Below are 26,772 nucleotides of genomic sequence, written 5' to 3'. Positions count from 1 at the left end.
AGGACACACTTAATGGATCAAGATAGCAGCAACTCAGTCCTGGGGGAGGCCGCAGGGCCAGCCTTCTGCCCTCAGGGGGCGCATTAGCGTGACTTTGGTGAAGAGGTGTTTTTTAGGTTTTTGTTTGAGAGAGAGAGAGAAATATTGACCTGCTGCTCCCCATTTATGCATTCATTTGTTGCTTTTCTTTTTTTTGCCCCCTTTTATTTATTTATTTTTAACTTATTTTTATTGTTGTATTACAGATGTCCCTTTTCCCCCATTGACCTTCTCCACTACCCCCTCACCCTAGACCCTACCCCCCCCCCCTCCTGCTCCCTCCCTAGGCCCTCACTGTGCACTATTTATGTAAGTTCCTTGGTTAATCTCTTCCTGCAACCCCTCCCTCTGAAATGCATCAGTCTTCAATGTCTCTGGATCTATTTTGTTCCTCATTTTATTTTGTTCATTAGATTCCACATATAAGTGAGATCATGTGATACTTGGCTTTCTCTGACTGGCTGTTTCGCTTAGCATAATTTTCTGGTATGTGCCCGCACCCCAGATTTAACCTCATCCTGGGTTTATAGGGATGACTCCGCTAACTGCTCTCTCCTGCCAGGGCTGAGGCGAGTTTTGAGGTGGCTATAGAAAGCTCCCACTGGCTCCAATGACAGGAGCCAATCTTGTGTTGCTTCCCCAAAGCCTAGGTGTTTTTTTTTCTTTTGAACCAATTTCACTGGCAATCAATGGTGAGAAATTAAATGGATTCATTGGACTAAGTAGATTGAGCTAGTGAAAAAAATAGCCATCTGCCGGGGCCGAGGAATGAGCAATCTGTTGGTACTTTTTCCGCAGAAATTTGGCATCTGCTTAGCGGTGTACACCATTTGCACCTCGGGAAGTGCGTTTTACATCCCATGACCCCGGTCTTTCCTCCGGGTTAAAAAAAAAAAAAGGGCAACGAAATATTAGAAAATAGTAAAAAAAAAATCAAAACCCTTTCAGTTGTTTTCAGCTGGTATTTTAGCGACTTAAGCCAACTGCACAAACTAGCCTTGCAGTGGCGGCGAGAGCCCCGCGAAGGGAGTGCGGACGGGAGCCCGGCCAGCGGGCAGCTGCAAGCCTGGCAGCCGGCTGGCTCCTCGCTCGGCCGAGGCCGCCCCGCGCCCCGCGGCCCCCGCGGCAGGAGGCGACTCTTCCCCTCGCTTCCGGCACCCACGCGGGACTAAAAAAGAACGCGCACAACTTTTTTGGGTGCCGCTCCTCGCCCATCGCTGGCGTAACGAGCCCGCTGCAGTCAGCGCCGGGGGCGGCCCCGCGGCGCCCGCTCGGAACTTGGCCTGGGAGGCGGCGCGCGGGCGGGGGCGTGGCCGCGGGCGGCGGGGGCGGGGCGGGGGCCGGCGGGGGGGGGGGCGGCGCGTGCGCAGACCACTTCCTTGTTTGTCCCCGTGACTGTAGCGGGAGCGACGCCGCCCGCAGCCCGGCCACCCGACCGCGCGAGCCTGTGCTCAGTCAGTCGGTGTCCTCGCCGCCGCCTGTCAGAGCGTCTGGGGAGGCAGCGCCGGCCGCCCCGCAGCCGCCCGGCCCGATCCCTCCGCATCCCGCCGCCCCGTCCCCTCCCCCGCCGCCCAGGAGCCGCCGCCGGCATGCGCCCGGGGAGGCGGGTCCTCAGGAGCCCCCTGTCTTGCGCGCGGCTCGGAGTTTGAAGGGCCCCGCGCCCAGCGCCGCCGCCGCCGCCGCCTGCTGCGCCCGCCCGCCCTTCCTCCCGCCGCCGCCGGGTCGGGAACCGCGCCAGGCCGGGCGCGGGTGCGGGCTGCGCGGGGCGTTCATGAGCCGCCGGACGGCCCGCGGCCCCCGGAGCCCGCGCCCTGACTCACCCCGCGCCTGTGTCTCGCCCCCCCGGCAGGATGCCGGACCAGATCTCCGTGTCCGAGTTCATCGCCGAGACCACCGAGGACTACAACTCGCCCACCACGTCCAGCTTCACCACGCGGCTGCACAACTGCAGGAACACCGTGACGCTGCTGGAGGAGGTAGGTCGCGGCCAGCGCGCCCCGCGGGGACCCGCGGAGCCTCCGCTCGCAGCTGCTGCCCGGCTTGCCTGGCATCTGATCGCCTGGATTTCTGAGCCGGGGATGTTTGGGGCTGCAGAGCCACACCCCCTCCGGGACCCCGCTCCCGGGTACAAGGGGGACCTGGGGTGTGCAGCCTCCGCCTGCCCCCCATGCCCGGGTGCTGAGCCCGGGAGGCTGGAGGTGGGCCGAGGGCTGAGCGGGCTCTGGACACCCCCCCCCCCACCCCGCCCCCGGGAAGAAGAGGGACGGCCTCTCCCTATCTGTCGCCCTTCCTGGGTGTCGGGCAGTCTGCTAGATGCTTTCCACATCATCCTGACCCTGTCATAACCCGAGAAGGAGGTGGCACCAGGCCACGGGGGTAGAGGGAGGGGAAGCAACGTGGCCAAAGTCAGCAGCAAGGGGCAGGGAGATGGTCAGTGAATGCACTGCTCCAGGGCTTGGCAAGGCTGAGGCAAAAATCCTAAAGGAATGAGAGGGGACTCCGGCTGGGACTGCTCCCACCCCGGAATCCCTGACCTAGTCCGGGGCCTACAGCCCTGGGTGGAAGAGAGATCTGTGCAGACAAGCCCCCACGGCCCCCTCATCAGAGGGTTCAGTTATGCCCCAGCTGCTGCGCCAGCAGGACCTGCCTGCAGGGCACTCAGAGCCCTGAACTGAGACCAGAGGCCCTTGCTGCCTGGAAGTGTCAGAGCTGAGACCAGAGGCTGCAGAAGAACAGCTCCTCCCAGGCAGACCCTCCAGAGAACCTTGTGGGTGTCTGGGGACAGGGCCAAGGTCCGAGTGGTTTTCTTTACAATGTTAAGTGAATTAGTGATAGGGTGAGAGGGGTAGGTAAGGGAGGACCCCAGGGCTGTGAAAGCCTCCGAACCTCCATGAAAATAGGACATTTGCCTTGGAGCTTGGCACCAGCTGTAAGTGCTGTAAAGCACCACTCCCCTCCCAGCAAGCCATACCTATTTCAGCTGCGGAAGACAGCACTGGGGGAAGTTAGGGAAGCAGACCGTGTTGTCCAGATGGATTCTCCTGGGTTGGCTTATTTGAGATCTGGGGAGCCCTCTTTAACATTGAGAAGCTTGGGCAATGCTCTTGGTACGGGTTTCTGCTGCTTGCTCTTCAGACCAGGTTGCATGTAGCTCTGGTCTTCTGAAGCATAACTGCAGGAATGCATGCGCTGCTCGAGGAGGTAGGTCCAGGTAGGTGGTCACCCCTGCCCCTCCTGGGACGCCCTCCTTGCCTCCACTTGCAGCTGCTGCCTGGCAGTCAGAGTGTCTTTTTTTTTTAATATATTTTTATTGATTTCAGAGAGGAAGGGAGAGGGAAAGAGAGAAAGAAACATTAGTGATGAGAGAGAATTATTGATCATCTGCCTCCTACGTGTCCCCCCATTGGGGATTGAGCCTGCAACCTGGGCATTCGCCCTGACCTGGAATCAAACCTCGAGCTACTGGTTCATAGATTGACACTCAACCACTGAGCCATTCAGAGTGTCTTGATTCCCGAGCTGGGGGTGTTTGGGGCCAGGGAGCCACACCCCCGCCGCCCAGGTCCTAAATTTTAGGAGGAGAGATTTCTGCTGGTACTGGGTCCCATCTTGCCTGCCAGGTACTGCAAATTAGTCTGAACGTTTTCTGCCAGTTGAGGATGCTTTCCAGCGTTCTTTCTGAAGTTAATGATGGTGACGGGACTGAATTTTGAAATTCAGCTGGAGAAATATCACCGAACTAGGTGTGTTTGTAAGCCAGAGGTAAATGGATCTTTTTTCTTTTTTTTTTTTTCCTTCTTTGTGAACGGTCAGCCTTGTGCTAGCCTGATGCTTAGTGTCCAGGATTACATGGAGTTGCCAGGTATTCCACCCCATGAGGGCTCAGTCCTTCACTTAATTGTGGTGAATTGGAACACGCGGATGTCGGAGCATTTTGCATCCTTTTTTCTGTGCTAATTGTACATGCCTCTAAAGGATGTCCCATTGATTAGACTGAGCGGTTATTTTCCTTCTCGATAACTTCTTCGGTGCCTGCTAATAGCACTGTCGGTTGTTTTAACTTTCCCTGTCTGCACATTCAGATACTGTTACTGCATTCTGTTTGGGGTGTGATAAGGGTAAGTAGTTGGAGATGCTATTTGTAGGGGTATGTACCCATAATTTCAGCAACCGCAGAGGATACGATAAATGTTGCTCTTGGTCTTAGTTTTAGATAACTAAATTTAAAAGCAAATGCAAGGCGGGTGTGTATGTGTGGTGTGTGTGACTGTTTTGCAAGGTTAGAAAAATAGATCAGCCGTAATACAAATGTGGTTATCTATGAACTTGAGAAGGAATTGGAACCAGGCTAGAAATTTAAAAGTGTCATGTTAGAGTACATTGATAATACTCATGGTCTCAAAAATATAACAGTAACTGTTTCACTCAGAATGGCACAGTAATTTTGTAACTCTCTTTTCTGAACTTGAGTACAGCACTGGTCACGAAGTCATTGTCCCCAGTCTGTGTCTTTTAACTCTTGAATCATAGTCCATGAAGTTGAACTCAGAAGTGATTTTCATTTGCATAAATGTGAAACATACCCTTTAGTTTCTTATTGATAGACTAGTGGCCCGGTGCACAAATTTGTGCACGTTGAAAGGAAATTAATTAGAAGAAATATTTTAATATCGTTATCCACCCTTTCTCTATAATAGAACTGTCAACCAAATTCACGATTGACGATGGAAACATGCATGTGATTGGTGCCAGCGAGAGCTTTATATGTATCGCGCATGCACAAGTCATCTTAGCCTTTTATATACATAGAATAAACTTGCTTAATTAGACCTGCTTTCTGTTGTAGCTAAACTTTTTCCAGCCCAGTGAAGCACCACAACTTCTCTTTCAGGTAATTGTCAGCAACACAGCAGTAAATATCAACACAAAGCAGATTATTATTGTAGATCACGCAGGGAGAACAAAGAGTAAAATATTTAATTACAGCAGGGTTTGACTATATTCTGCACAGTGAGAAAACCTGAAGTCATTTTCAAGGTCCACCATTTCTTCTTTTCAGTCGGGTCAAGTTTCTAAGCTTTCTAAATCTCCATTTTCCGGCTAATGAAAAGAAAATAGGATTCCACTGAGTCTCCTATCTACCTACTCCAGGACTTCTGTGAGGATCAAATGAGATGAGGCATGGGAAAATGCTTCACAGACATTTGGTTAAAGTGTGTGAAATGTTTGTTTGCACCTCGGTATAAAGCAAGTTGTATTCCTGGGCTGAAGAAACTGCAAGGAGGCTAGTTGCTAGGGAGAGGAAGCTCAGCAAAGCCATGACATCATTACCTGGATGGACACTTATCATATTAGCCTTTTATATATATAGATAACCACAGGGTCTAATCCCCCCTCCCCCCCCGCCCCCGAGCTTACATGTATGTCGGGGTACATTATTGCACATATCTTAAGTGGATCAGAATTCAGCTCTTAAAAAATATGGGCCTTAAGAATATTAAAAGTTTCAGAGCAAACCACCAAATCTTGTTGGTATGTGCTTTACAAGTGAGATACTTGGGACCTTTAGGACAGTGGTCGCCAACCTTTCGGACCTCACAGACCACCAGTGGTCTGCGGACCACCAGTTGGCGACCTCTACTTTAGAACACTGTGTTATCTTGTGGTTATTCTTAGGAATAGAACTTTTGGATGCTTTTTTGGTGATGTGGAAACTCAGGAATAGATATTAACTTGGGCAGCTTGGAATTATTTCTTATAAAAAAAAATCTTTTCTAATTCTAGTAATTAAATGTCTTTCGGTTCGTTTACTATTTTGCTCTTTGGGTTCCTAATTAACACGCGTAAGTCTCAACTAAAAACCGGTATTGAGCTCCAAGCTTGGAATCTGCGTTTAACGCACTCTCTCCCTTTTGCTACGTCACTAGCAGAGGGTGTGTTTTGCAGATGTCAGGGCCTTTACTGAAATCTCTCTATACGAGCACTCTAGGAAGGGGGTCGGAAATACGGTAAAAGAGGCAGAGTCTCCTCTGGTCTTCGCCTCTGGGGGAGAAGGGTCCCCCAGGACCCGGGGAGTCAGGATGTGGCTGGCACGCAGTGAGTGGCTGCCTTTGGGAAGCAGGAGTGGGTTGGCTGCCAAGGTTTCATCCTGGTGCGAGAGTGTTTTCCAAGCAGAAAGCCAGTGTTTTGCTTATTCAGCAGCCAGAGCACACTGACGTGCACTGTTTCACTCGTGACCATTTGGAAGTTATGAGTAAATGACTAGGAGGCGAGGAGAAGACAGTTTTCCTGGGGATGGAGCAAGTAGGCATTCCAGGACCACTGTCGGGGGAGGCAGTAGGAGAGACCCTCTGTTCAAAGACTTGGATTGGGCCCTAGCCGGTTTGGCTCAGTGGATAGAGCATCGGCCTGCGGACCAAAGGATCCCAGATTCGATTCCGGTCAAGGACACATACCTTGATTGCAGGCTCTTTCCAGGCCCAGGCCCTGGTCGGGGCTCATGCAGGAAGCAACCAACCAATGTGTTTTTCTCACATCGATGTTTCTCTCTGTCTTTCCCTCTCTCTTCCACTTTCCCTAAAAATCAATGGAAAGTATCCTCGGGTGAGGATTAACAAAAAAAAATTAAATCAAAAAATCAAGGCTTGGATTGGTCCATGCTTAGTGCTTGGTGAAAGGGAGAGTCCAGCAAAGGTGTGCTTGGTTACTTAATATTGAGCCAGCCTTTTATCTGTGGTAACGATGGAGGAGGCATGTTCTGCCCATTTATTGAGCAGCTGCTCTGTGCCAGGCCCGACGTGGGCAGATGGCATGCATGCTCTCATTTAACCCTCCTATGGGCTGTAGGAAGGAAGGGACCATTGTATATCTCCATTTTACAGGGAAGAAAACTGAGGCCTGGAGATGAAGTGATTTGTCTCTGGGGTCCAATGGCTATAAGCAAGTGGAGTTGGGAAATCCTTAAGTGGTTAAGACAGAGCATAGACATTCTGAATGTCTGCAAAGGCCTGTTTCCCTGGCTTGGGAGACGACATAGGAGGCTTTGCTTTCATGGCACCTTCTAATTTCTGTCTCATGAAACAGCGGTGCCTAAGTTGCTAAGTGGCTTGGTTTTTCCTCATGTTCACATTCCAGGGGGTTCTTAATGGCAATACTTAACTACACCATGCTCCCCCACTGCTTTCAAATATTTACTTACGGTTTTTCAGATTCAGATGTGGGAACTCACTTGGGTGTCAGTACATTTTTGGGGAGCACCTGCTATGTACACATCGCTTTGCCAAGCCTAGCTGAGGTATTGGAGTTGTTATCTGGATTGTGTTACGGGGAAACTAATGGCCTTTGAGAAGGAGATAAAAAGGGCTGTCACTCTTAACGAGGTAGAAAAGGGCAGTGCATAGGAAAGACCACGGGCATTCACCCCAGCAACACAAGCTAAATCACGCCACCGAGCATCCAGTCCCTGAACACGGTGCCTGTGATGTGCCCAGCAGTGTGCTAGGCCCTGAAGATACGCAGATCAACAGCTTTGCCCTTGAGAAGTGGCCTGAGTTTTCTTTAGGGGCCAACAATCAAGGGTGGGCCTTCCGTTGGAGGCTCGCTTGGCTTCAGATGTGCAGGCCAGGTGTGCAGTCTTCCCAGAAGGCATGGGGTTTTTGGCTGAATGAGAACGAAGGTGTAGCATGTAGATTCACCATCAAGATTCATTCTGTCACAACAACAGTAATGACCAGTTATTAGCTTTCCTACTACGCGCAAGCCCTATTCATATTTAACACTTGCATTCACCCTACTATTTTCATTGACCCCCCCGCCCCCCAGCAGATAAGTCCTTGCCCAAGGTTGCACCACAGTAAGTAGTGGGTTTGGGAATGAATCCCGTTCTGTGGCATCTTCCGGCATGCCAGTCAGGCTTCCTCTGTGCTTCCTTTTGACCCCGGCTCTTTGGGGCATCATCCATGCTTTCAGGTCCTCCAGCGTCATTGCGTGGACTCTCACCCACAGGGCCTCTGTGGCCAGGGCTTGAGGAGAGAGCTTGTTCCGTGGCTCCCAGTGTTCCGGAATGCAAGCTCTTTGGTTCTCTGAAATGTTGGAAGTGATAAACTTAATAGGAAGTGCTTATTTATATAGCAGCTGCTCGGCTAGGGTGCAGTCCTACTGAGAAAGTGGCCTCAGGAAGGGTTTACAGAAAATGCAGGCTGGCCCTGCACGTTGCTTAAGGTAAAGACCATGTCCTTAGCTTATCTCTGATCTCTGGAAGATAAAACAGCAAAAGGTGGACAAGCCTGCCCTTGGTACACAGTCCCACTCCCAGCTCGGCTCTGGCCCCACCCTCTGACCCCACCCAGAGATCACCAGCAAAGGTCAGCCCGGGAAGATGCATTTGCCTACAGAAGCAAAGAGAGAAGGAGCTGAACTCAAGCTCTTTCTAAAACAAGGCTGAAACCTGTTGGCCAGGCATTCCAAGCTAATGCTATTTGCCCTTTATATACCATCTTTAGGCTTTAAAAACATCTTCCATATCTACCATCCAATGTCAGATTGCATTCTGTCATTTTCTTACATATGAATAAACCAAGGCTCAGAGAGAAGACTGAGGCCTAACGATGGGAAGGAAATGAGACCTGAATGTTCAAGGGGTCCTGACTCCCAGCCCTGGCTCTTTGCACTCTGCTCACAAAGGCTGTGGAGGCTGGAGTTTTTGCGGGCGATGTGGGGGACTCTTCCCTTGCTGCTCCCTAGAACTTGCTTCCAAGTAGGATGGGCAGAAAGTGAACTTGAATTTAGGATCCTGATCTTGCAGGCCAGTCTGCTCTCTCACAAGACATACTACGATCCGTGCGAGGCCACAGCATAGATCACAGGACTCCCTGGCGTCGGGCTAAGGCTTTCACTGGATGCACTGGTGTGGGGTTGGACCTTCAGCCACTGCCCGGATCGGTGCCCTTATGTCTGTGAGTCAGGGGAGTCTCGGAGAGGTGGTTTCCATTTACGTAACCTAGTCCCTGGGGACTGGAGCCAGACCGTGGCCTCAGCTGTTCCCACATGTGTTACTTAAACATGAGTAAGTGATGGGCTGGGGATCACTTTGCAGCTAAGCCTCGGTTTCCTCGTTTGCTAAATGGAGTTGTTCTGAGTATTGAAGGAGATCATGCAGGTGAGGCACTCAGGTGGCTTCATTGCTGGTAAAGTGCGGCCTGATGCAGGGCGGGGTCAGCCTCCCTCCTGTGGGGCCGGCAGGGCAGTGGGGCGGGCAGAAGCATTCCTCCTTGGGGAGATGACATTTGGGTTGAGGAGGAAGAAGTTAATTGCAGCCCCATCACCTCCCAGTGTGTGTCTTTGTTTCCTCTTGGAGAGAGTACCTACCTCTTAGTGAGTCAGCGTCTGTCAGGTGCTGAGAACAGTGCCTGGCACAGTGAGTGCTCAATAAAAGATTATTCTTTTTTTATAATATGTTTTTGTTGATTTCAGAGAGGAGGGGAGAGGGATAGAGAGATAGAAACATCAATGAGAGAGAAACATCATCGATTGGCTGCCTCCTGCACGTACCCCTACTGGGATTGAGTTAGCAACCCGGGCATGTGCCCTGACCAGGAATCGAACCAGCAACCTCTTGGTTCCTGGGTTAACGCTCAACCGCAGAGCCACACCAGCTGAGCAAGATTATTCTTTCGTCCTCATTGCTGTCGCTGTTTATTGCTACTGGACTAGACCCTTGAATGTGTAAGTGTGAGGAGGAGACTCGGTGGACTCATTTCGGAAGGTGGGTGGTGAGTCAGGTGGCAGAGCCGGTGTGTGCCGTCAAGCACCTGATATTGGAGGCGCAGATATGGGACTAGAGGCACCACTGAACACTTTGACCTTTTGGGTCATGGTCAAAGCCAGTTTGATCTGAAACAGACTGTCAACTCGCTTTTACTGTATACTCAGTCCTTGTGGGTGCTACTCCCAAGTAAGGGGGTGCGTCGCACTGTCCCTGCTTCCTGTGTCGCTGCCGGTTCTTTCTGTTTCCTCCCCTCCACCATGTCCCTTCCATTGGTGCATCAAAGCCAGGGCAGTGCTGGCCCCTTTGACCTCTGCTGGGGCTTCTGGGTAAGGAGCCACTTTCTCGGTTGCATAATGAATGCAGGTATTGGTGGTTATTTGTGGGCAGGCGCTCGGGGTGCATTTGTGCCTTGGCCCTGGCCATGGCCGCTGGCTTATGTGCCTTCCCGATTCCAGCGTGAAGCACTGAGACCACAGGAATTCTGTTTTGGTTTGGAGGCAGCGCCTTAAAGTGAACAGGGTCTATCCTTGAACTTGAGTCTCTGTGTGCCTCATGACTCTTTTCAGTGTCAGTGGGCTGAGTTTTAATTATTTGTGGGGCAGGGGGCAGGGGCAGGTCAGACCTGGGGCACCTGATCCCGTTAGGTCCTCACAGAATCGGGAGTTCACAGCGGGCTCTTCCTGCCTGGAGCCTGTCGGGCAGCCCCGGACGTGGTGCCGTTTGCATCCACTTATGTAAGAACCGGATGTTAATGTGGAGACTACGCTATAATTTCCCCAAAGAACTGTAGTAGAGCCCCTTGGAGAAGACAGCGCCCACTTTAGCCACCCAGGAGCTAGGAAGACAACAGAACCTCCAGTGCCAGGGAGGAAAAGCCCAAAACACGATGGCATTTTGGTACCAACTATTACGGAAAGCGGAGTTGGCTACGGTGAGCTAGGCCATCTTTGTTCCTGCCAGATGTGCTTCGGATGGAGGGAAATAGAAGCTCTTCCAAGCTCTTTCTGCTGTGAGTACAGCCCGGGTAGCTTGGATTCTGTAGCACTGTGCTCAGAGGCTGGGCAAGGGCGGCCGTGTCCCCAGTGTGCAGCCTGGCACCTGGCATGGTGACTCTGTTATTATGAAAAACTCGGCAGAGCTGGGCAGGGCCTTCGAGACCATCCCTCCATTCCCTCTGTCCTGGGAGGAAGCCGAGGCCCAGAAAACCCAAGGGTGTTGGACTCCTCTGTTACGAGTAACAGGCTCCGCCTCGCCCCAAGAAAACAAAATAGAGCTGAATCAGGCAACAGTCCTTCATTGGAAGGACTTACGGAATGTGAGTGGCAAGAATAGTGGGAAATTAGGGTGTTCTATTTGGGGGGAACGGCAGAGGATGGCACCCCCAGCCCTACGTGCTCCCAGCCCAGTGCCCCAGTCCAGCCGATGGGACCAGCTTAGGTCAGGTGAGCACTTGGCCATGTTGGCGGGGTTAGGTGATGGGCAGGGCTAAGCCTCCCCTCGGGCAGGGACTGGGTGTGGGGGTCGTCCACCCAGAGCACACAGCCGGGCTGGGACTAGGACCGAGCTCTCTGGCCCCGTCATCTTCATCCGTTTTCAGAGTGACAACCGAGTGGAGAAGCCAGGGCCTCAGGGTTCTCAGGAGAAACAGCAGAGCCCGGGCAGCAGCGGGCCTGGCCCCCAGCCGCAGTGGGAGCGCGTTAGTTTCTCTGCCCCCCTCTCTGCAAGCTCCCCCCCCCCCGCCCCCCCGCGCGGTACTCATTTGGGCACTTTGAAGGGCTGTGGTCAGCCCTGTGCCTCTAGCTGCAGCTTTCCTGATGTGGTCAGGAAAGACCAACATTCCACACAGGCTGTGGGCAGAGGAGAAACTCCCTGTTGCCGCCTCGATCCACACAGAGCAGAAATAGCTTTCCGTGGCCGTGAGGTGGACAGAGATGGGGCGGGGGGGGGGCGGGGGCGGGGAGGAGATGGGCCGGGTTCGGGGCCTTTTCTGGTTTGCTTGGCCGCCTCTCTGTGCGCAGTCACAGGCGCTGCTGAAAGGTCTGCTGAGGGCTAACGGCTTTCCTCCCCTAAGTGGCTTCTCCGCTGACCAGTGACATGCAGGATAAAATGTGAGCGTCTTCATTTTCTCAAAGTGTGAGGAGTCTTCCTTTGTGTTTCATTAATCATTTTTTTATGAAGCCCATTTCCTTTTCCTCGTAATGTTTATTCGCATTAATAGCACTTACATAAAATTAGATACTCCCTTCTTATTTGCACAAAGTGCAAAGCAAAATAAGCCTTCACTGCTGGCCCAGCAGCTGCTGCCGCCTTAATAACTGAGATTTTCACAGCCGTGCGGGTGAACGCGCTGCCTCCCGGTAAGTACAGTGGTGCCAAGTCCCATCACACCATCACCATCCCAGGCATCTGCATCTGTGAGGAGAGTTTGAGCAAATTCAGGTTATGCGAACACTACAATTAAGCACCTACTGTATGCTGGGTGCTGTGCTGGATGCCCGACACACATCATCTCATTTAATTTAATCCAGCAGTTCTGCTGGCTGGTGCTTTCCCCCCGGCTGACCGATGATGAGCCAGGCTCAGGAAGGATTCCCAGCCTTAGAAAGGATTCGGCCTACCCCATGCTCCTTCCACCTCCCATGGGGCCTTGAGAAAAAATGCTTGTGAATAGAAGAGTAACAACGTAGAACCATCAGGAAGTAAGTAGGCTTTCGGTGAGGCATGAGGTATTTAGGTTAGAGTTGAATAAGAACTTCCTGGCTATTAAATACCAATTGGATGGCCACAGAAGTAGCATTTCTTCCCTCTGATTTGAGGATGATTGTCATTGATTGGCTAATGAGCTCAATTATGTACTTACTCATGTTCAAACCTGTCTTCAGTTTAGTACATTGACATTGAAAGTGCCTCAGGGCCATGGATTGATCCCTCCCTCTTTTTTCCTTACCTAGTTGACACTCATAAATTTGACTAAAATAGTGAAGATTGTGGTGAAACAGCATGTGATTTATACTTGTTGAGGGCAGCGCTGGTAAAGGTTTTCCGGATACTGCTGTCTACCTCTCTGGACTTTTAGTTACATGCTTAGCGATTACACAGAGCAGTCGGAAAACCCTCAGTTACTCAATTTGTAAGACATCAGATCACAGACTCATGGCAAACCTGGATGCCCGGCCAAGTTCTTGGTCTGCCTTTTGGGGTCTGCAGCCTGCCGCCTGTCGTTGGTTAGCCGTGTCTGGGACTGTCGTTGTTAGCTGTGTCTGGGACTATTGTTGGTTAGCCGTGTCTGGGACCGTGGTAGCTCTTATTTCTGAGTCCCAGCCCTGGACTGAGTCCTTCACGTGGGTTGTTTCTAACTCACCCGTCACCGGGTGTGATGGAGCCAGGAATCAAACCTGGGTCTGCGGGGCTCCATGGCCCACACCCTCCCTCCGCCGCCTCCCCCGGAGTCCAAGAGTCACGCTCGTTTACTCTCCCAGTGGAAACACACACATATAAACACACACAGTCTCCTGCAGGTGGGAAGGCAAATATTTCCCCCCTGACTTGCTTCCTGCGTGGGAGGCATTTGAATGTAGGTCATTTATAGCTGCTGTCCGGGCAGCCAGTTCATGAGGTGGCACTGGAGGGATTAATGAGAGATTTGGTATTTCAGAGTCGGCTCTCTGGCTTTCCTTTGTAAACGGTGAGCAGTGGATCATATGATTTTAGGAGCCCTGTGCTCTGGGTTTGCTTGCCAGCAAGAACTCTGCTACGACTTACAAAATGCTTTCCTATCACTTGACTCATTTTATCCAGACAACACTTTGTAAGGCAACAAAGCCACCATTTCCTCATTTCACGGAGGAGAAAAGTGAGGCTCAGAAAGTGACCATGACTTGTCCAAGGCCACAGGCCTGACACAGCAGCAGGCTGACGCTTGTGGTCAGTTCTGCGTTCGCGTCTCACATGTCATCCCCGCCTCACGCTGCCATAGCTCACCATCGAGAGACAGACTCCGAGAGGTTTTGTCAAGTCATTGGTAACTTAAAGAATACCTTTGGCATTAAAAAAAGGCTTTTATTATTGGGTAATTTTGTAATACTTTGCGTTACTAGCATCCCCCGTACACATGCATGTACCTTTCATGGCTTTTTTTCTTAGTGGCTCAGCCCTTCCAGTGGTTTTTCCCTTTGGGCGTGCTCCTGTTCTGGTTCTTTGGTTTGTTTTTAGCTTTTACACGTGCACAAAAGTAGAGCGATGAGTATGCCTCTCACACACTTGTCACTCAGCTTCAGCACTGACCTGCCTTGGCCGGCCCTGTGCTCCTCTCTGCCCCCACCCCTGATTTTCCTGAATCAGCCCAAGATGGTTTCATTTCATCCATGAATATTTTAGGATGTGTCTCTAAAAGATAAGAACTTGAAAAACAACAACAACTGAACCACAGTACCATGATCACATTTAAAAAAATGTTTTTGAACATGTTCTCCATATCACTAAATAGCAGGCAGTGTTCAAATTTCCCCAGTTGCCCTTTTTTGTAATGATGGTCTTTTCTGAGACGTGGCACATGGTTTTTTCCCAAAGCCGAGTTGTGTTTCAGATGTCCTTGAGTTGGCCCCGTCACTGTTGTGCGAATTGGTTACGTGATGGGCTCCTGACTAAGGAGGCTTTCCTGGGCTAACCGGGAGCCCAGCCGCAGTGCCTTCTGGGGTGGTGCTTTCTCAATTCCAGAGGCTTTGGAGAGACGACTGTCAGGGCGGAGGCGTCCTCAGAGTGCGCTGGGCCTCCGCTTCCTTGGGGAGTCCGATCGGCAGACGTGGCTTCTGGAGCCGTTTTCCAGGGGGATTTCAGCTCAGAGCGGGTTTCTTTAAGTCAGGCTCGACTCTTCGTAGAATGTTCCAGGTTCCAAGCTGAGTACTTTACAGGTAGTATCCTAAAGAGTCCTCAGAGAATCCTGAAGGTAAACAGTGCCCACTTCATTCTGCAGATGAGAAAATTGAGTGTAGAGAGAAACGGTGAGGTGACCCAGGTGTGCAGTGAGTGGGAAGCTGGAGTTTGTGTCTCTAAGGCCCGTGGTCTTTCCATGATTGGGGTCTTCCCTGTCCATTGGGTTCCTTTCTTCATCCTCCTTGTCCCTTTACGACTTAGGTTCCAGGCCATTCTCCTCCCCTCCACCCCATCGTGATTGCCCTGGCTTAGGACCCATATCTTCCTCACCAGGGTGTCAGCTAACTCCTGGCGGGAAAACTTACGATGACTCACTGGGAGGTATGAATGCCTGATAAGGTGCCACAGCCCTCACCTCTCCCAGAGCTGTGTGCACTCTACCAGTGCTGACGCCCTGACCCAACAGAACCAGCAGAGCCATGGGCTCAAGCTTCCTGATGAGGCTGTTGGGAGGTGGTTGTAGGGGTTGAGCAGTGTGGCTGTCTCTCCCCATGGCTCAGCCTGGTGAGCCCTTAGAAACAATGCCAAGTTCAAGACGTTGCATCATTTAATCTTTTCATCAGCCTCCGGAGGTGGATGCTCGGGTCCCAGCGTGACCAGTGGTGGAAACACTGGGAATGCTGCCAGGCTCCCGGCGTGTATTTTATCGTCAGTCCTCACAGCCTTCTGTGATGTGACGCTTGAATTTTCAGATGAGGAGCTTGGGGCTCGGTGGTGGGCATTTTTCCCGGCTCAGGTTGTACTGTTGAAAGGAAAAGACCAAGATCCAGCCTGGGACCCATGTGTCTCCCAGGTCTCCAGGCGGTTGTAGTTCTCACCCAAGGTCTCCCAACTGCTGCTTGGTGAGGTCCATTCGTGGCGCTAGACGCTGTGGGCGCTTCACCCAGACTTACTCTCACAAGCATGAGTGATGGACAGGAGCTTGACATGTATGTGATTCTTGACTCACACATCCATTTTGGGGAGCAGGGTGGCCTTCCTGGGGCCCTGCGCCTACCCAGGCCAGCTGGGGTGGGGGCTGAGCTTTACTCTGAAGCTGAGGATTTAGTGTCAGATTCACTTCCTGCTGTAATGCATCGTCACTGGACTCTGACTTAGGTTTGATCTATCAGCACCCCCGCAGTCATGTGGCATTGCTAGATCACGCGAAGTTGTGGTTAAAAAACCCCACTCACCCCCCCCCCCCAAATAAAGGCAAACCTACTCTTACTATGGAGCCTTCTGGAAATGTTTCAGCGTTCATTACCACGCTGCAAATCTTCAGAAGCATCAGGAGCCACTACAGTATTGTAATAGCCACAGCTTATTAAGCTGCTCTGTGGCGGGTAGGGCTATATTAATTTCTTTACATATTTCTAATCCTTGCAACAGCTTTGCAGGAGCCTCTCCACTTTTTAGGGAGAGAGTAGTTGCTTAGAGCCGATCAGTAAATGTTCCGACGGTACAGCTGGCACACAGTAGAGCTAAGCTGCAAACCAGACCTGTTTGGCTCCTCGCTGTTATGCCACCGCTGGAGGCATTGTAGCCGCTGAAAAATAAATGCATAGCTTTACTATATGTGTACATTTTATGCATTGAGTCCAGGAGTATGAATTCCACATGTTACCCATCAGAGAGTTCACTTCTGCTCGTGCCCTTCCCCTGGCAACGTCAGTGTGAAGGGAGGTCCGCCCTCGCCCAGCACACTGTTACCCAGGGCGAGTTCATTTGTGTTTGTTTCTGAGACGGCAGTGGTTGCTTCCTGAGGGCCTAGCCTCGTGGGGTAAATCGCTGTGTCAGTCTGTGTCCTGGCTCTCAGCGGAGACCGAGCGGCTCTTCGTTCCCTGGGAAGTTCCCCGTGGCCTCGGAGCCTCCCGACCGTGCGATGCTTGGAAAACAGGGACCCTGGGGTCACTCCTCCAGCTCAGCCTTTCCGTCACCAGGACCACCAGGCCGAGGCGTGGGTTCTGAGTCTGCCACGTCGCTGTTGGGAGGACAGGACAGTAGCATGAGCCACATGTGGACGAGCAAACGAGCACACGTATGCACACACACACACACACACACACACACGCGCGCGCGCGCGCGCAGTGGGGAGGCCTTGAAGAACTTAGGCAAAGGTGCACCGAGGAAGAATTGAGAATATGGAGAGTCCGTGGACCGGAGGGGGACGGGGGGACTCCAGGACTTGAAAGGGTTCAGGGGAAGTATATAAACTTGCCATTTCAGAGCCAGAAGGAGCGAGCCTTAGAGAGCGTGGAGGTCAGACACCGCCTTCGGATCTTGAGATTCCTCATCAGCCCGGATGCTGTAGCCGCTGCCCAGGCTGGGCAAGGACCAGGCAGACCTCCCAATTGGTGTTTCCATGGATAGAAACACTGATGCGTCAGCACGTTGTGTCTTGTGTTTTTGGTCATTGGTTTGGGTTTGAGCCCTGAGATCATTTTGTCAGGAAGGAAGACAATTTTAAAAAATCCCAGAAATGAATCAAAAGGAACACTGCCTTCGAGTGGGAGGGAAGTGCCCCACGCTGACCCTGTGACAGCCACGCCGGCCTTCCCGCCCTTCCTCCTCCCGCTTCCTTCTCAGTACCTTCCCCTGCCGCCCCTGCTCTGTTCACGACACTTTTGTATTTGCTGAATCTTCAAACTTGTTTTTACAAAGACTTAAACTATCTGTCCGCATCTCATCCACAGCCCCATCCTTTAACAGCTGCAAAGGTTGCCGGCATATTTTATTTGTCAGCACCCTACAGGGTCAAGGACTTATCTTACTCTGAGGGATTGATGAAGAACCATCACCCAGAGAAGGGAACTCGCCTAAAGCCTCAGAGGATGAGTGCTGGTGAAGTGTTGATTCCTGGCGAGGTGACTTGGCTACCCATGGCTTTTCCATGGCAAAGACCATATATATACACACACACTAGAGGCCTGGTGCATGGATTCGTGCACATTGAAAGGAAATTCATTAGAAGAAATATTTTAGAGGCTGGGGAGGGACCATGGGAGATTGGCCGGCCAGAGAGGGACTGCAGGAGGTTGGCTCCAGGGTGTGTCCAGCCCATCTTGCCCAGTCCCAATCAGCTGGATCCCAGCAGTAAGCTAACCTGCTGGTTGGAGCGTCTGCCCCCTGGTGGTCAGTGTGCGTCATAGCGACTGGCCAAATGGTTGAACTGTCAGACACTTAGCATATTAGGCTTTTATTATATAGGATATATACATACACACACACACACACACATATATATATACACATATACATATATACATATAGTCTCCCCAATGAAGCATCTCCATCTGTATCTGTTAAGCCTACTTAAAATTCTTTGGACTTGGGGATTCGTTTTCCACCTTCTCAGGCACTCCCTGATTGCAGCCCTGCAAGGCCAGGGAGTAGGAGCTCACTGGTGCAGGGGTGTTTCTGCTCTCTGCCCCCCCCCCCCCCGGCAGGAAGAGCCCAGCTGTGTGTGTGGGGGGGGGAGGGGAGGCGGGGGGTAAGGGGTCTGTGATCTGCTGGAGCCATTGGCCAGCCAAAGCAGCATCAGGACATCCGTGCTGGTGGGCAGGGACATGCGATTGACCTCGGTTTGCAGCTGAGGAAACCCAGGCTCAGAGATATGGCCCTGCCAGCCAGCATGCACGGTTCCCCACCCCCACTGCGCACCTTCCATAGCAGGACTGAAGAAACGTCACAGATCTGCACGACCAGCTGGAGTCTTGGAGGTAGCGCTGGAAGTGTGCTTGGGCGGCTGTGGGCACGAAAGCTATTCAGTATAGTTGGATAATGTCCTTACTTACCCGACACATCTGTGCTGTGCTGGCTCCTCTTTGTGGCACACTTCCTGTGTGTGTGGTGCTGTGAGCAGCTCATTTCCATCGAGTGCTTGCTGTGTGTCAGATGCCAGCCTGAGTGACCTGCATTCACTCATTTAAACCTTGAATCCACCATTTAAGGTGGGTGCTATTTAGTACCGGCCACTGCCACTTACTAACTGTGCCATTTGAGGCAAGTTTCTTAGCATCTCTGTGCCCTGGGTGCCTGCTCCCAGCATCACCTGCGAATATGTGCTTTATTCTCGACGCTTTGGGTTCCTTACGACTTCTTGTTTCCTGTGAGGTTCCAGGCCATTCTCCCCCCCTCCACCCCACCGTGATTGCCCTGGCTTAGGACCCATATCTTCCTCACCAGGGTGTCAGCTAACTCTCCTGGCGGGAAAACTTACGATGACTCAGTGGGAGGTATGAATGCCTGATAAGGTGCCACAGCCCTCACCTCTCCCAGAGCTGTGCCCGAGGTGCCTGAGCTTAGTTATACTCTTCCCCTGCACGGGGCGGCCGTGAGGGTGAAGCGAGAGGAGGAAGTGAAGCACCACCAGGGCCCCGGGATGTGATCGGGGGCCAGTCACTTCAGCCTCTCAGCCTGTTTCCTCATCTGTGAAATGGGTATGACGGCTATTGAAAGGGTGGCTGAGAGATACCTGGCAGGCACCTGGTGCTCTGCATCGGTGCACAGGAAATACTGGATATGACTGGTAGCTGTGGAGTCTTACTGTCTCCACGGGGAGTTGGTCTTCACCCTTTCGTGCGTAGGTTATAGGACCAAGGAGCCCTGTTAGCAAGGCTGGCCAGTGGCCACTGGCTGCTCAGACTCAGAGCTGAGAATGACTTGGTGAAAAGGAGAGATTTCAGGTTGGGGGTTGAACAGAGTTCAAAGATATTTATCAAAACCAAAGGAAATACAAGAACAGGGTGGCAGAGAGGCCCTCAGAGACGCCATGGTGGGTCGGGGCAGCCTTTAGTTCTTTAGTTTCCATGGGATGGAAGGAAGCCGCCCACCAGCGCCTCCATCCACACCCAGCTTTTATTTCCTGACGGGATTAGATTTCTGTCTTAGTTCAGCCTCTGGAACAGTACCTGGGCATGGTGGCTCATCGACAACCGGGATTTGTTGCTCACTGTCTGGAGGCTGGGAGTCCTGGTCCGGCTCAGAGCGCCCTCTTCTGGGCTGCGCACTGCCAACCTCTCCCTGTGTCCCGGCATGGAGGAAGGGCGGGGGAACTCCCCGAGACCCCTTTTATAAGGGCACTGATCCCATCTGTGAGGGCTCCATACTCTTGACATAATTACCTCCCAGAGGCCTCACCTCTGGTACCATCGGCTTGGGAGGTTAGGATTTCCACATGAATGGGAGGGAATGCAAACATTCAGCCCACTGCAGTCACCATGCTTTGTTCTGTTAATTGTCATGGACATGTTAGGATTTGATCATTTGGGGAGGACTAGCATGCTTAATTAGCACTCAGAACTTCTCATTCATCCTAGGGGTTATGATACACTCTCTTTGGACTGCTGTGATGGTGTCACCCTAGGACAGCTAGTTAATGTGTGTTCTTCAGTTTGGAAAATTTTCTCCATTTTAAGTTCTCTTATAGTCAATACCAATGGATACAACGCACTTTCTGACAGTAGCAATCCTCATGGGGATTTTCTAATTGTTTAAGAAAGGGATCCTGAGACTGAAATGTTTGAGAACCATTGCTGTGCTGGGCAGAGCCCTGGCCAAGGTGCCCACCTGGGCAGAGAGCATCCCGGCCACTTCTCCCAGCACTGGCCGGCAGTCACCCCAACCTCCGTGTCTTGCACCGACTGCCACGCCCGGCTCTCCTGGGCACAGGGGGCCTTTTCTTTGTGGATGCAGCGGCTGCAGCTTGTCTTCCTTGGGGCCGCATCTTTTTTGTGAGATACCTCGTTTCAGTTACATGCAAAGAATCTGGAAACAGAAGGACCGGGTGTAGTGGAGTTGGTCTCCTTCAGGCAACTGTTTCGCAAGAATTGTTTTCAGAATGAAAATAAGCGAGGAATTGAGGAGTTAGCAGTTTTCTTCAGCAAGCCAGTGATCCATGCAGGAGATGAGATGTTGGCCATTGCAGTTCTGGTGGTTTTTATTAAAGAACTTTAGAATTCCTCCATTGTGTGGGCCTGGCCTGCCTGGTAGACTTTCAATGGCACCAACTGCCCACCCAGACCCTCTTCCTTTTTCCTCCTTCCTCTCAGGGGTTTGCCATGAGACCATCCCTCCCCCACCACCTCCACCCCTTTTCTCTGGTCTGAAATCCTTCCTTTCTCTGACACATATTAGATGTGTGGGCCACAGGGGAGGTCAGTGTTACCTGTCATCTACCATCTGATTGAGAAGAGATTGAGAAGTACCAATTGGTGGTTACAGAGTAGTCACAGGGATGGCAAGTACAGCATAGGGAATACAGCCAATAATATTGTCCTAACTATGTATGGTCCCCAGGTGGCTACTTGAGATATTTAGGGGACACTTTGTAAAATACATGTTTGTCTAATCAGTGTGTTGTACACCTGAAGCCAATACAAAATAATATTAAATGTCAAAAAAAATGGAAAACACACACAGAAACAGAGATAGAGATAGAGAGAGAGAGATATGAAGAGCTGGTTCAGGGTCTCTACAAAGCCCCCTCTCTCTCATCTTTTCAATGCTCAAACCTGTGCCCTCGGCAAACATCAGGGCACCCCCCACCCTCCGTTTTTGTTGCTGATTTACAGGCCTGTCTTTGTCTAGACTGAAATCTGCAGAATCGCTGTGTCTTGCGGCTTTTGTAATTTTACTCACTCGGTGCCTATTTAAAGAGCAGGTGTGGCTCCTTGCGTACGTGTTAACCAGTGACCTCTTTCTCCAAGTGCAGGGCGGCCTGAGGTGAGGGAACCCTCTCAGCAGCAGCCTCAGAGAAAGAGACCCCTCAGGACTCTTGTCCTGAGCACTTCTGCTCTGGCCCCAGCTTGCGTACCTCCCTCGGGCAAACAAGGCCCTACAGGGGTGAGCTCACCTTCCTCGTAGAAGGTCATGACATGTCCCGTGCTGGTGGGCAGGGACATGCGATTGACCTCGGTCCTGACATGTCCCATGCAGCGCTCATCGTCCTACAGAGAAATTGCCCTTTGAACCTTCTCAGCTCCACTTAGAACTCCTCTCTGGGGGGATAGTAGGATGTGGGTTTTTTTCCATGTGGTATATTTTAGAGCTCCTTTTGCATGTCTGCCCTGAGCACTGGTCCGGGTGGTACCCTTGTTTGGGGTCGGCCCCAGCAGTGACATCAGTGCCCATAGACATGGATTACAATGATTGTCTTTGTTTCTGTTTACCTTGTTTCCTTCCTGCAGTCCTCCCAGCGTGTCTACTCCCAGCCCAGCACCCGTCATGTAAACAGTTGGATCACAGCACAGACTAGAATGAATGAATGTACATGTGTAGTGCTTGAGAGCAATGGACCACATCCAGGCTGTTCTCCTTAGCACAGCAGTGCAGGAAGTTGATCTGATTAGCTGTGGGGCACCTTGGGGAGGGAGACCTGACCCTGAAGAGAAGACAGAGGACATAGGAAGTCTCTTCTGGATGAGTAGAGTGGGGAGGGAGCAGGTCCTAGAGCAATGATGGCGAACCTATGACACACATGTCAGATAACACACGAACTCATTTTTTGGGTTGATTTTTCTTTGTTAAATGGCATTTAAATACATAAAATAAATATCAAAAATATAAATCTTTGTTTTACTATGGTTGCAAAGATCAAAAAATTTCTATATGTGACACGGCACCAGAGTTAAGTTAGGGTTTTTCAAAATGCTGATACGCCGAGCTCAAGAGGTTCGCCATCACTGGGATAGAGCCTCTGCCCCCAGGGGCATGGGCCATAGTATCTTGTGTGTGTGTGTGTGTGTGTGTGTGTGTGTGTGTGTGTGTGTGTGTAGATCTATTTTCAGTTTTTATTATTTTTAAAAATAATTTATCTTTATTATTGAAAGAATTACAGATGTTTCTTTTTACTCCAGGGACACCACCACCCTCACCCTGCCCCCTGCAGGCTTTCACTATTGTCTGTGTCCATGGGTTATGCATGTAAGTTCTTTGGTTAATCTCTATTCTTGAGGGGAAGAAGGATATTTCTGCATTTCTGTAGTTCTTTCCCATCTCTAGGGCCTGGGTTGGGGGGTCTCCCTCCTCCCTATGATCTCTTCTTTCTGATCTGGGTGGCCTTGTGTGTCACAGTTGTCTTTGTTAACTGATGGATAAATTCTAGGAACTGCGCAGAGCCCAGGAGCTTAGTATAAGTGGTGGAGCTGGAAGTTAAACTCTTGTCTCTCAACCCTCCACTCGGTTCTCTTTCCATTAGCCCAGGGCTGAAAGCCAGGAGGAGAGCCGACTGCCATGGTCCTCCCTCCTCCCCTCCCCCCCCTAGGGCAGAGAATGCCTATTTGGAGGGAGACGCTCTGTCCACTGAATCATTTCCCTTGAGCTGGCCTCTGAGTTTGCTGCCATATGTTTAGTTGCTAGTGGCTTCTGTGTGGGTGATTTTTCCAGAAAAATGTTTTTGTTTGTTTTGAAGATCCAATGATTTTATATTAGAAACATTGTGAATTTTCCTGTTCTGGTGCCCAGTTGTGGACTCGGATTAACAGACAAGCTGTGCATTTTGGGTGTGCATTGGCTGTTTTAAAAAAAATCCCCTGTGATAACATTTTTCAAGCCACCCACAGGCCATATTTCAAGCCCCTTAAAGTAAGAGGGAAGCTCCCTAGCCTAGTCCACTTACTGCATTATTCATTTCAGCGGAGTGCTGCTTAATTATTGATGTTTTGTTGAAGGCTGGTTTGGCCGACTTGACTGGGAAGAGGCCCCTTTGTCCCATTGCTGGGTCAGACCCATCGGTGCCGTCCCTGCCCGCTCAGCGGCTGCCTCTGAGGGTCACTGGTCAGCTCACTGTGTCCTGTTCTCTTCTGCTGAGACGGGAGGGGATTTTTGCCTCTAATTGGAAATGTTCAATAAAGAGATAGTTCCTCTTCAGTGCTGTCTGGTGGCTGCATGGGTGCCAGCTGTTCTTCTGGGGCTCCTGTCTGGTTTGGGTGCAGAGTGAAATTCCCCATTCTGCCCCCCTAGAATCTTTCACTGAGGTTGCAAGTAGCTATTTTTGTGTGTTTCATAGACCGAGGTCCCTGTTTCTCAAACTGCAGTGTGCGTGCAAAATGCCTGGGGAGTTGGGTGAAGTGCCGATTCTGACCTGGTAGGTTTGGGGTAATTCCAGTCCTCTGCATTTCTAACGAGCTCTCAGGTGATGCCACTGCTGCTGGGGGACCGAGCACTCTGACTAGCAGGGATGAGAACCTTGATCTACACGCAAGCTTGTCAAACTCGCAGCCGGCAGGCCGCATGCCTCTTTTAAATGAACGCGGCATGAGTCCGCCGACTGCGAGTTTGACATGATTGAAGCCTTACACAGGTGCACACACACCCTTGTTTCACTTGGCCGCCTTTCCCCGACTGGGATTTTAAGTGTGAGGCAAGAATCACTGCCTTGGTTGATGGATCATTCTTTCGGCAGACATTGATCTTGGGTCATAGGAGGAGGCCTGGTTGCTTTCAGAGGGCTGTTTCTGAGGCTTCTTGCTGTAGTATCTTAATCCCAGGTGGGCAGTGATCGGAGTCGAGTAGTTTCCATTGTACGCAGCTTGCCCCCATCCTGGGCCTCCATGCCCCGTGTGTCACTTGGAAATCTCATTTCCCAATGATCACATTTCATAATCATTAAGCTGCCTGGAGTTGGCGATTTTTTTTAACATCCTGAAAACTTATTGCAAGTCGTTGGACTGACTCAGCAGCACCACAGAAGCAGTAATAGTTTCCGTAACAGTTTTGCCAGCAGCCTCGTGGGTAGGCTCTTGCTTGCAGTGCGGTCACCCTGTGTGTTTGCGGGGCTTTCTCAGGAGCTGCATTTCCCAGCTGACCTCCAGCTGTCTGACTCTGGCCAAGGAGCCCCAGGACTCACCCGAGTGGGGTAGGGGGACACATCCCCGGCGGAAGGGTCTGCTCTACCTTTATCCCCATGAGAGGCAAGGTCAGGCCCAGAACCTGCCGCTGGCTCTTTCTTTCCATCACTTTTCACGTGGGTGGCTGTAGACTCTCAAACACTGTGGGTTTCTGGCCTTGGATCACAGTCCTTCCACATCCCAACATACATGAATAGGGCGGTTCCTGTCACTCACTTGGCCAGTTCTGAGTAGAAGTGTGGCCATGGTTTGAATCGGAGGTCCTGGCCACCTTGCTCACTGTTTGTCAGTCAACTCCATCTCTGTGTGCTCCAGTTTCTTTCAGCCTCAGTGTCTCCATCTTTAAAATGGGCTCCAACACTGACCTTGTTGAATGATAGGCTGAAATGAAGGAGTCTATTTCAAGGCCCGGTGGAGGGCCTGCTGCATGATCGGGGTCCAGTTAGTGGTCATTGTGGTGGCGAGAATGAGGTCAGTGTCATCAAGTGAGAAGGAAGAGAGCACAGTGTGAGATCATAGTTTGGGGAGAAGAATGTTCGTGGGGGGTGGGGGCAGTAACGGGCAGGAGGGCGGTTTCACTCTGTGCACCCCAGTCCACTCTGAAGGGAGGAGAGGGAATCAGCCATCTCCGGGCTTCTCGGGTCGGTGACGGACGAAGCAGTGTGACCGAAGAGTGAGCACAGGAGGTAGCGGAGGAGAAGGCCGAGGCTCCATACTCCGAGAGGGAGGAGTGAAGATCTGTGTGTTTGGATAATCTAAAGGGAGGTTTATTAATGAAGTGCTTTGTTAGTGGGGTGATTGTTCCTGGTCATGTTGCGGTTTTATGTTTGTAAATGGAGAGCTGTTGGTGCTTGAGAGATGCCCAGTTTTTCTGAGTCTGAAAGGGGATTTTTGTTGATGTTGTAGCATAAAAAGTACTCTGTGAGTGCGGTGCCGGGCTGCCAAAAGTGTGAAAGGAACAGGAAATCACTACACATAGGAAATATAACAGATCTTCCATTCATTGTGCGATCTGTTTCCTCCAAATTGTTAAGTAAAAGTTTATTTTGGGCACATGCTACAGCTAGAAGCCATTTCTTTTTTTTTTTTTTCCCTTACCTCATTACTATTTTTTTTTTATTAGTTAAGGTATTACAAATGTGTCTTCATCCCCCCCCATTAACCCCCAACTCCTCCCCTCCTCCCCCACACACACACTAATGCTCCCATCCCCCTGTTGTCCAGGTCCATTGGTTTGGCTTATATACGTGTATACAAGTCCTTCCGTAGATCTCTTCCCCTTACCGCCTCCCTCCCCTACTTTCCTTCTGGGATTGATAGGTAGAAGCCATTTCTAAGCCGGCAGAGTGGTTGTGAGAACTGGTGGAATCGTATCAAGATAACTGTCTTTGCGTCTTGGCGTGTTCTGCTCCAGTTTGGTTCCTTGTCTTCTGGTTTAAAAGGAAGAAACTGATGAAATGTGCTGTGTGCTCAACTCTGGCTGAGCGAGTGGAGTGCAGGGCTCCCAGCACCAGCCCCGACCGGGAATCGAACTGTGACCTCCTGGTTCACAGGTTGGCGCTCAACCATTGAGCCATGCTGGCCAGGCCAAAAAGAGTTTTTTAATAAGAAAAAGATAAGTTCTTGCATTCTGGAATACTTCCAAAAATACAAGTGAAGCCACGACTGATTCTGACTTGGGGGGAGCTTAGAAGGCCCTTTCCTACCTGGACCGTGAGGGACAGGTGAGCAGCAAAGTCCCAAGTGGGAAGGTACAGGGTGGGATGGCGGCTCCCATTGGGTGGGGGGTGGGGGTCCGCATCCCCGTGGCAGTGCTGTTGGCTTTATTTCATGCCGGTTCAGTTTGATTTGATGAAGCCGTCGATCTCTCTCTGTCTTTGTCTGTTAAACGCCTTCTATGCTTTATGTTTTGTTGGGGGTGCATGTGGGAGACATTCATTTCCAGCTGGGTCCGGCTGCAATGAAAATGTCCTGTTTGACAAATTGAGGAATTAGTTTACAAGCGCTTCTCCCTGAAAGCCGGGGCACGAGCTGTAACATCAAACATCCCTCCCTTTGCGGGCAGGACAGGCGGGAAGTGGTGATTTAGGGCTGCTGGGCGTGTTGACTCGAAGATTGTTAGAAAAAACAGAGCTGTGTTGCTCAATTGATTAATAAATGTGGGTCCTCGCAGAGCCGCGTGGGTTTTTATCCAGGGAGAAGCGG

General features: G+C 51.2%; 1 protein-coding gene across 5 annotated transcripts in view; it reads left to right on the top strand.

The window, feature by feature from the left end:
• Positions 1-26,772, top strand: part of ASAP1 (ArfGAP with SH3 domain, ankyrin repeat and PH domain 1) — a 216,462-nt gene that overhangs the window by 49,846 nt on the left and 139,844 nt on the right. For 4 of the 5 annotated variants that reach the window (XM_059672302.1, XM_059672303.1, XM_059672304.1 and 1 more), the window contains exon 3: positions 1,889-2,015. The exons of the other annotated variant lie outside the window; for it this stretch is intronic. In XM_059672302.1, the coding sequence (XP_059528285.1) occupies positions 1,889-2,015 (127 nt within the window). The remainder of the gene's footprint in view (positions 1-1,888; positions 2,016-26,772) is intronic. 5 annotated transcript variants of the gene reach the window in all.

Source organism: Myotis daubentonii, chromosome 17 (genome assembly GCF_963259705.1).
Source record: "Myotis daubentonii chromosome 17, mMyoDau2.1, whole genome shotgun sequence".
NCBI classification, from domain to species: domain Eukaryota; kingdom Metazoa; phylum Chordata; class Mammalia; order Chiroptera; family Vespertilionidae; genus Myotis; species Myotis daubentonii.
The sequence above is the reverse complement of the archived record's forward strand: the minus strand, read 5'-3'. Positions and strand labels throughout refer to the sequence as shown.